Source organism: Melanostigma gelatinosum (assembly GCF_949748355.1).
Source record: "Melanostigma gelatinosum genome assembly, chromosome: 10".
Lineage (NCBI taxonomy): Eukaryota > Metazoa > Chordata > Actinopteri > Perciformes > Zoarcidae > Melanostigma > Melanostigma gelatinosum.
In genome coordinates, this window is record NC_136643.1 from 15,277,124 (window position 1) to 15,287,607 (window position 10,484).

At 42.0% G+C, this 10,484-nt stretch overlaps 1 protein-coding gene across 1 annotated transcript; it reads left to right on the top strand.

Moving 5' to 3' along the window:
• Positions 1-421: 421 nt before the first annotated feature.
• stk24a (serine/threonine kinase 24a) lies at positions 422-10,028 on the top strand. The gene is made up of 11 exons (XM_079276565.1): positions 422-893; positions 3,625-3,855; positions 4,648-4,704; positions 4,842-4,950; positions 5,054-5,211; positions 5,607-5,792; positions 5,892-6,037; positions 6,151-6,283; positions 6,397-6,459; positions 6,622-6,758; positions 6,865-10,028. Exons 1-11 carry the CDS (start codon positions 849-851, stop codon positions 6,896-6,898), a joined length of 1,299 nt encoding a protein of 432 aa, XP_079132691.1. The 5' UTR covers positions 422-848; the 3' UTR covers positions 6,899-10,028.
• Positions 10,029-10,484: the final 456 nt, after the last annotated feature.

Below are 10,484 nucleotides of genomic sequence, written 5' to 3' on the forward strand. Positions count from 1 at the left end.
GACCCATCCCTGTATAGGGAGCAGTGGGCTGCCTATGACAGCCGCCACATGACACGTCTCTTGCGGTCACCAGACAACCTTCTTAACCCAGTGAGCCACGGTAGCCCACCTCTTCTACCCATCACGCCCTGGGGTCACGCAGTCAGTGGAGAACAATTCTGCAGCGCCTCAGCCTGGCTCTAAAATCTACGGCCACATCGCTCACGTAAGATCATCGTGACGCACGTATTCATGACGTCAGAGCAAGTCGGACGCAAATCTACCCAGCATGCATTGTGCGCTGATCGCCGGTGATCGATTCTGTGCACGCCTGGCTTATGTCGAACGAGCCTAATGACGTCACATGCGCCCTCGCCTCTCCCTCGCTCTGATTGGTCCTCCGGAAAATGAAAATGACATTAACCAAGATGGCGCTGGGCGACCGAGAAAAGTGATGAGAGAATAGAACAACAAGCGATACAACTAAATAACAGTGCGCATTTATTTACTCTGCGCGACACTTTTGAGACCAGACGTCTATCTTATCATCGGGGGACTGCAAAGCACGCGCTGAGAGTCCGCGCTGGTCTACAGAGATCTAATTATTCAACTGTTTGCTAGCTGCTAAAGTAGCTAACGGTCGCTAACTGCGGAAGGAGAGTGAGGAGAGTGAGGCAGGCAGCTCGAAGTACGAGCCGACAAGTCGAGCTCACCTCTCTGTTTTACACGTCAACTCACCTAAGTTATCCTTTGAGTTCGTGGGACGGACCGGGTCATCCCAACCAGAATCTAACGTTACACCTCTGACAAGGAAGGCAGAAAAAGGACGAGGAAAAGAGGAAAGGCGTCATCTTTGCTGATCTGACGCCATGGCTCTTTCACCTATTATTCAAAGTGGACTGCCGGGGGTTCAGGTAAAACACATATATATTGTTACATTTCTAACTTTCAGAGGCACGCATATTTGGTTAAGAGCCACCCGACTTTTTACGTTTCCTCTGAAGTTGAGCGCGATGCCTGTAAATAACTTTATCTACAGGAACACTGCGTCATTATCTCGATCAACACTTAACGTTATTGCCTTTGCTGTGCAATGATTAATGCACCCATTTGTCAAGTCCAGTGTCTGCTGTCAACTCTAAAGTGCACTGAATGACTAACCCACCGTTAAACCATAATTTATTCTGCTCGAGTTTACTCTTAATTTATGAACAACATTCACTGTAGGCTTTACATGCTCATCACAATAAAAGCACACATCAATGTATTCAACTTGTAATTTAGTCCATGTAATGAAAGACAAGAAAGACACCAACTGATAATTACCTTAATTTTCCATTAATCTGGCAATTCTGTAAGTCTACAAAATGTCATTAAAAAAAGAGCAACCACCATCAGAATTGTCCTAAACCTAACCCAGGGTGATCTAGGTGTATAACCAGCAAACATTTAACAACCTAAAGATCTTTAGGTTACAGTGATATGAAGCCTGTCTTCAGATAGTGAGAAGCTGGAACCAGAGAATCTTTGGACATTTTGCACAATAGATTTAATAAATTATTAATTAATAGTTGCCATTTAATAACCTATTGATCCACTAATTGATTAAGTAATATTCATTTTACTGTCACAATAAAATACTTTCTTATTAATATTCTGTTGCTTGACTTTATAGTAGTTTAAGATTTATTGTCCTTGTGGCGTAGTTTTATTTTTATGGGCCACCAATGGCAAAGTAGCGAGAATATTTTTTTTAATGGTCTTTTGTTTAACTTCATTTTAATTATTTTAGTTGAACCGGCGACTAGCTGCCAGTCAGGACACGTCCCGTTTGAAGATCACACTACAGCCTCTACAGGCTGTGCAATCATAACGATCTCAAGGAGTGACCTAAATACTGCTTCTCTTAAATTATGAACACAGATATGCACAGACATTACGCAGGTTCACGTGGTTAAAAACGGACCTGAGTCCAGAGGTTAGTATGCAGAGAAGACTTAGCACTTTGGATGCGGGAGGTGAGGCTGTGGTGCGTGGAGGCCGCTAGACGACACAGTTGTGTGGTGCCGATGGGAGAGCATGAAACGCGCTTTTAGAGCAAGGTTCAGGCCGTTGTAGTTGTCGCAGTAAACCTGCTGACTGTGTATATGGCAAGTACATTCCCATCATGTGTAGTCTGTGGCCGCAGCTCCATTGTTGTTTTCCCCCCATTGTTTTTACAGCAGTCCGCCTCGACGTTATGATTTTCACCTGGATGACTGACCACACCGGTGTTGTGATAGTATTTTGGTTGTGTTGTTTCTACTCTGCTTTATTCTGCACCGCTCTGCCGTCTTTGTTCTAAAGTCCCGTTGCTATCAAATTCAGCAGCCACCTCTTTGCCAATTTTTCAAAGTGCAGCTGCTCATCTCCCCCCTTCCACATAGGTTGACCACCGTGCATTAGCACTTTTACAGGAAACTGTTCTCTGGGGGGGGATTGTAAGGCAATCTGCTCTCTGAGCCAAGCAGTAGGGCTGAAAAATAAGGAGCATATTATTTTGACTGGTGTTACAATTGCAATATCAGAGGGTATAATCCTTTTCACATCATTATTCGTTGAAAATACATATTAATAAGGAGGCCATATTGTGATTTTATTTATATATTTCACCTTATGGCTGAGTTACCTGGTTCATTAAGCATTCGGCTTAAATGCTTTAGTTTGTTCATTTTAAAGCTTCTGCAAATATATTTGTTTCATTTGAATTTTTCAGATAATCTTAATGTATAGAGTGATGCTTTAATAAAAAAAAAATACTTTTTTTCAGGATAGACTTATTTTGGTGTAATATTTGACTCTGCGATGATGGCACTGCAAACACTACTCGGACTGTTTAGAGTCATGATTGCTGTGCGTGAAGGGAAACTGAACCGGCCAACTTCAAGACCATTATTCTCTCTGGTGCTCCATCCGGGAATGAGCCATTTAGTTCATTCAGTGAGTTCGGGTGTAGTCCTGCGGTTTCTGTTTGTGATGGAGGTCTCAGTCTGTGTTACCATGTGGTCTCATGATTGAAGTGTTACCCACAGCCTCAGGGTAAAAAAAAAAATGGTGACATGCAACGGTTAAGGTCCGGCTGAATTACATTCGTATATTTCACACTTTGCTTGAGTTAAATTACCCAAAAAATGTATAGAATTATGCGTTTTCTCGATTAAATCGATCAACAGAAAATGTAACAGTTTCTATTTTGATAATTGATTTAATATGAAAAAGTGTTGTTGGGTTTGAAACTGTTGGTCGGACCCAACAAGACATTTTTAGATGGAAACCGTGATGGGTATTAGTCACTATTTTTGGACATCATAGACAAAACAATTAACCGCACAAATTGTCTGCAGATTGATCTGTAATGGAAGCAGTTGTCAGATGCAGCCCTAGTGGTGAGGCTCAGGGTGCACGATTCATTTAATCTGTTTTTAGATTGCAGTGTATTAAAATCACAGGCTGATAGTTCCCTGACTGCTGGCTCTTTAATTGCTAACTTGAGTATCGTGTATCCCAGAAACATGATGGGAGACACTAAGCCATGTTGCTTGTCAGATGTTACTTATATAATGTATTCTCGCTCTCTCTCTCCCCGTCCTTCTCTCCGTCACACAGAATTTCCGAGCGGATCCAGAAGAGTTTTTCACCAAGCTGGACAGGATAGGGAAAGGCTCTTTCGGCGAAGTTTTCAAAGGCATCGACAGTCGGACACAGAAAGTCGTGGCCATTAAAACTATCGATCTGGAAGAAGCGGAGGACGACATAGAAGACATTCAACAGGAAATCACAGTCCTCAGCCAGTGTGACAGTCCCTTCATCACCAAGTATTATGGCTCATACCTAAAGGTGAGGAAAATCATCGTCAATCTGTCCCATCTCTTGCTCGACATAATGCGTGTGTGTCAGTAGTGTGTTCCTGCAAGCATGCGTGCGCAATGTAGGTCATTAAATAATGCATACTGGCAACGGAACACGTATTGCCTTTTTAATATTGCACAGATTGAAGGACTCAAAGTAGGCCGACGCTGCTGTATGTAGCTCGAGGGCTTTTCAGAGTATTTGGATATTGACGTATGTTTTACTCTTTCTGCTTTGTACTCTAGCAGATTCTGGCCTTTTTAAATATCCTATATAACATTTCTATAGTGAGAGTAGATTTTCAGTCACGCCACATGTCATGGTGCTTAGAGTGCCTCTCACAGCATTTACTGTGGTACTTAACAGCAGTCAGGAGAGAAGTGGTCTCCATTAGCTTAAGTTGTGTTGCTGGATGAAGGAGAGAATTAAGGCTTATTTGTGTGTGTTGTCCGCGCACTTACGTTTGTGTGCAACAACTCATAATGCAATAACTGCTCATAATGTAATAATTCAAACGTGATGTAATAATAAGCACATGATAAAAGCAAACCATGAGCACATAACGTATAAACAGTTTTCTGTTATAGACATTTATTACATTATAGATTAAACAGAAAATGTTGAATAATGTAATAAATTCAGCTCATAGTGTTCTAAGTAACAAAAGGAGTACTCTCGGTACATTTACTGTGGACACGGTGAGTCTGAACCGTTGCTCTGTTTGTAATAACTACGATAACTTTGTACACCGTCTGACTGAATTCATGATTTATTTTCCAGGGTACGAAGTTATGGATTATCATGGAGTATTTGGGTGGAGGATCAGCCCTGGATTTGGTAAGTATGTTAAAATACAGAAAGTGACCCTGCCTTAAACAATATGATTTTCAGGACATGACATTTATCTGATGTGTAAAATCTGTTCAAACTTCAGCCCAAAGTCACTTCATCCTCTAATGTGTCCGCTCTTCTAGTTGGAACCAGGTTCTCTGGATGAAACGCAGATTGCCACAATTCTCCGAGAGATCCTGAAGGGGCTCGAGTATCTGCACTCTGAGAAGAAAATCCACCGAGACATCAAAGGTAAGCCTTGAACAATCGTTTGACCAAAGCGGTTGAGACAAGTGGCATCGTTTGTATCTTTGTAAGCACTGAACGTTCATATCTTTGGCCTCTTTGCTTTCAGCTGCCAATGTGTTGCTGTCAGAACAAGGCGAGGTGAAGCTGGCAGACTTTGGAGTGGCGGGCCAGCTAACGGACACTCAGATAAAGAGGAACACGTTCGTTGGTACTCCTTTCTGGATGGCACCTGAAGTCATAAAGCAATCTGCCTACGATTCAAAGGTCAGACTCATTCCAGCTTCTATTGTTATCACGGTGAAGTGTAATGTTAGAGAGAAGAATCCCAAAGAAAAACAAAGATGTGTGAAATCATTCCCAAATGATTTGTAAGTTTTGTCTTTGTTTTCATCGCTCTCTTGACCTCTGTGTTCAAGTTGTTAAGCACTTTTTTAAGACCGTTTTTTTCTAGACTATAAATAACCGACTACATATTTTTGGAATAACCACAGCCATGAGTCAGCGCTTCAGTTTACAGGGGTTCCTCAAATACACCCATGCTGCTTAAGTCAGCCAGTTTAAATGTCATGTGTCTGTGTGGACGAATGTGTGAGATTCTGCTGCTTTATTCGATGATCTTTTCTCTCCCAAAAGTCTTTATTTTTTTTATTTTTTTGCAGGCAGACATCTGGTCATTAGGCATAACAGCAATAGAACTGGCTAAAGGAGAGCCGCCGCACTCTGAACTTCATCCTATGAAGGTGTTATTCCTCATCCCAAAGAACAACCCACCGACACTGGAAGGGAGCTACAGTAAACCACTCAAAGAGTTTATTGAAGCCTGTTTAAATAAGGAGCCTAGCTTCGTAAGTTTCAAGGACCGTTGTTCACACCGTTATGAGTAATGAGGCCAGAGTGTTCTTTTAATATTGTCCGGTAAGTTTGTTTTCTGTGTTTTCCATTAGAGGCCAACTGCCAAAGAGCTGTTAAAACACAAGTATATTGTACGGCATGCCAAAAAGACGTCCTATCTGACGGAGCTGATCGACAGATACAAGAGGTGGAAATCCGAGCAGTCCCGGGAGCAATCCAGCTCCGACGAGTCTGATGAGTAAGTTGTCTGGAACATAACGATCCATCCGGCAAGACGTGGTAACTCTGAAGCAAAAAAATCTAGCAACTCTTGAGTGCACTGATGATCCCAAACATCCTTTGTCGCCGCAGGGAGTCCAACGGCCAGGCCTCTGGAGGAGACGACGCTGGCAGCGATGACTGGATCTTCAACACCATCAGGGAGAAGGACCTCAAGAAGTTTCAGAATGGCGCAGCACAGCCGGCTGAGCTTGAAAGGGAACAGGTGAGACCACACGCCGCTGTAGTGAAGCAGTAGTAGAGCGCCTCTTGTTGTGTCTACGGTCTCTTAGATTTCCCCCTTTTGACATTTAAATCATCTTTTGTTTCCTGGTGCAGGAGAGTCCAAAGAGGTCTTTGTCACAAAGCTTATCAACAATCTTTTCTCCGCTGTTTACTGAGGTAATGGCACTAACGTTATTATCATTACTGAATGCATGATTTCAAGTAAAACTGTTTGCAATCATCAATGCTCATCACAAAGAACGAAATGTATTTTGTCAGAGACCGAGAAAGTTCACATTCTATTCTATTGGTATCTAAAATGTGTCATTTTTTCCGCAGTTGAAAGAAAAGGGCGAGATGCGTAATGGCAAGCCGGAGGCTGTGGAGGCGCTGCGGGAGGCCATTTTCCTGGCAGAAGAAACTCACCCAGGGATCTGTGACTCCCTGGTAGCTGAGCTAGTGCAGAGACTTCAGAGGTAATCAGGGTTCATGTTATCTCAAGACCTTTTTTAGGCTTGTTTTAACCCGAGTCCCGTTCACTTCCCTCTCTAGATATTAACCCTTTTCTCTGGTGTTTGTCAGGTTTTCTGTGCCACAGGCTACTGCCAGTCATTGAGAGGCGCCACATCCAGCTTTGCTCTAATTTCCCACCCTGGTGGCAGCAGTCAGATCTTTTCCTCTGACCTCCACAGCCCGGGATGAAGTCTCCCAGGGAAGTCTCCATCACTCATTAGCCTGAAGCAAAATCCTGGCCTATATAATGTCTGTTCATACGCTAGCACACCACCTGAGGGTCCTGTTCAGGACAGTCTGTGTTCAGCCGCTCGGCTGCAACCACGACTGCCACCTGCTGTATTAACGTCCCTTCTCAATACCTCCTTCACAGCTGTTTTTTTTTTTATTTTGACGGTGGAGTCTGCTGTCTTTCTGCGAGGGCTCTTTGAGTTATTGATTTTGATGAACGTAGGTTTACACTCTGTATCCTTTTGGGAGAAAACACCTTTGCTTAATTAACTGTGCATGCGCGCGTGTGCGGCTGCGCGAGATATCCTGTGAAGCGTGCGGTGACGAGTGGGTTGAAGCATTCTATTGAAAACTCAGGTATCCTGCTTTAAGTGGATCGGGTTCTCTGGGAGACGGACAGAGCTCTATGGGGTGGCTGTACAGACTTGTAAATATGCTCATTTCTACAGATTCCCGAAAAAAAAATTGAAGTGTTTGTAATGGAACCACTGTGTACAAATGGCCAAATGCAATCTGTAGATAATGGTTGTGAGGTAAATATTTTGAGACTAAAATGGCCATACATGAGAATGCCTTGCCTTTCTACTTGTTCTTTTGTATATCGGTCTTTTGATTTATTCCAGTTGTTAAACCTTCCAAGTATTCATCCAGTGAATGAAAAATGGCTGCCCTCGATCATGTTTTACTCTTGATTTATTATACATTTCTTAATACACACTCTGCTGTGGCTGTAATAATGTTGCAGAATGTAAAGAATAAAACAAAAGGCTGGATCGATGAAGCCCCCACCAGTTTTAAACTGCTCTGACGCCAGCTCCTGCTCCACAAGGCCTCCGCTTGTGTTGGTTTGTTGGACTCACCCCGTCGTCGTCTTCTTCTTCTTCTCTTTTTTTTGCGGTGTGTTTTTGACTGGTCAGATGAACCGAGGGTTCGTCCATTCATTCCATTAACAGGGCAGCGCTGTCATCTAGTTTAGGAATCAGCAGACTCCGTTAGTCTTCCCTTGGAGCTGCAGCGGTACTATCCATCTCCACAGCTTACCCACAGCTTTAATTGCACTTCAAGTATAAATGCCTTTTTGTCTATAAACAAAGTAGCCATAACACAGTAGCACGAGACTTACAGCATTTTGCAGGTATGCTATCTGAGACAACAACAAAAAAAAGTCCACCTGAAATCTCGCAGCTCGGACTCTGGAGTCGGCCATGCAGTGTTAATATTTGCTCGGCTGAATCTTTCCACTTTGGGACTTGTGGGAAGTTTTCACTTGTAGAGTAAAGACTTGTCTCGTAGTAGAGGACACTGCTCTCAGATGTTAACATGAAGCCACGAGGTGTTCACTGCTACTGCTTGTGACGGCGGTTAAAGAGGAATGTGCATGGTAGTGTAACAGTATAAAGCCCGTTGGTTGGCCTGAGCGGTATGTGTTGTAGCATACTGTAGCAGGACTGCACAGAGTTGAGTCAGCCTTAGAGTATTTGTGATGAATGGGATGAACAGTATCTGCTTTACAATGTTGGATCCGATGCTTCTGTTGTGATTTCTTCTCTTTTGTGTTTTCCTGTGGCATAAAAATGCTTATGCAGCAATACTTTTAAAAGACAAACGATAAAAGATCAAACATATTTATTTCATTCCTTGTCAGTATGATGCATGTATGAACAAATGGACTGATTTTCCTTCTTCTCAGACGAGAGGGCTTTTTATAATTCTTATGGAGTCACACGGGCGACATATGGTACACGGTACACAAGTTGAAGCGACGGTGCTGAAAAACACGATTTACTCGCTTTCTCTGGGAGAGTTCGATTAGAAGATCGATCTGCTGTGATATTTGGCCGTTAAATATGCGGCTACGCTGGTTAGCTTAGCACAAGGACTGGAAACGGCTAGTCTGCCTCTGTCCAGAGGTAACAAAATGTGCTCACCAACTAACCCTTCATAGTGGTGCGTTTCACTTGTCCAGTATCTTACAGGAGGCTTCTTGGCTCAGACCAGTCAAGTCAATATGCTATGCTTTATTAGCATGAGGGTAACAAAGACAATATTGCCAAAGTGTCAAGTGATAATGAGATAAAAATTAAAGACGTACAATTCATTAAATCAAGAAAAAAAGGGTACCTAGCTTAGCATAAAAAAAATGCACGTTTCACTACTTGCTGTAGCTTCATTTTATTCAGTGAAAGTGAGTAAGCGGTATTCATCCTCTTCTTTAACTCCACAGGAAAGCGAACAAACATATTTCCCATATTCTCAAATTTGTTCTTACTTTGATTTTATCATTTAAACGGAACATTTTCTCCAAAGACTTTCTTTTCTCTTCTGCTCGCTAATTGCGGCGAAGTACAAAGTTGAATGGGTAAAATTGGAATAAGTTGTTCACAGTAGAACCCGGTTAACCGAATCAAGAAAAGGTGCCCGACTCAATGATTTCCACCTGTTCGCCCTTTTTGTGTTTTCTGCTCTTCTGTGAAGCATTACTCAGCTCTTCATTGTAACTTGTGAGACGTGCCATGCCCCTCCATCCCAAACTGAGACAAATTCAATACATTTGCACCTTCGACATGGTCTGTGATGACTATCTTTTTATGTGTTGCACTTTGCGGATTTATTTAGATTTTTGTTTTTTTAATGGTAGTTTAAAAGGCTGCAATGTTAATGTCGCAATTACACCCGTTTTATTTTCTTCCCTTTGTGTTGTATGGCAATAAAGCAGTGTGATCGCCAAGAGTCAATCCTTAGCACAAGTAGGCATATATTCTATGAAACTATTTTTATAACCCAAAAGAGCAGTATTATGTCAGAGGGCGTAAAGTTTGGTTCTGTGATGTGTAAACGTTTCAGTAAACACTGGATAGCAATCACTTGAAACGTGCGTTTCATTTTGTGTGACTTTGCTGACAGTTCATAGTCCAGTATACATGTTTGCTAATTCAGGACAGTGCTGTGGGATTTATTGAAAGTTGTCAAATGATTTTAAGGAAAAAAAATAAAGAAATCCAGTACAGTTTGATGTATGTTTTTTACTTATTTGAAATGTGCTTTCCTGCAACAAGTTTTTAGATTTCCTGTGCATGACTATGAATTAATAACTTTAACGCAGAAGTATTGACTTTTAGGCAGCAATGCTCTAAAATGTGAAAACAAATGTAAAATGTGCTGTTCTGCTACATGGTAGGCCAAAACAGGACTTAAATGACATGTGAACAATGCAAAATATACACAACACAACCCCTTATTTTAAGCTTTAGTACAACAGCTACTAAATGGACCCTTTAATACGATTGTTTGATGTGACCCCAATATGACCAGTTCAAATTGGGCTACTTGAATACAATTTGAAAAAAAAATTCCATCTTAATTTGTGAATTTAAATAATACGAATCTGCTGAGAAAGACCATGTGATGTGGTCAAAAGCTCCAGAACAGCTACTGAGTGGGCCGTGTGGTGAAATGTA

What these genes read in the sequence shown, in the direction of transcription:
- stk24a (XM_079276565.1), top strand. Translation starts at nt 849, where the DNA reads ATGGCTCTTTCACCTATTATTCAAAGTGGACTGCCGGGGGTTCAG. An exon ending in AGCTCCGACGAGTCTGATGA is followed by an intron (nt 6,038 to 6,150) that starts GTAAGTTGTCTG and finishes TTGTCGCCGCAG; the next exon opens with GGAGTCCAACGGCCAGGCCT. An exon ending in CTGAGCTTGAAAGGGAACAG is followed by an intron (nt 6,284 to 6,396) that starts GTGAGACCACAC and finishes TTCCTGGTGCAG; the next exon opens with GAGAGTCCAAAGAGGTCTTT.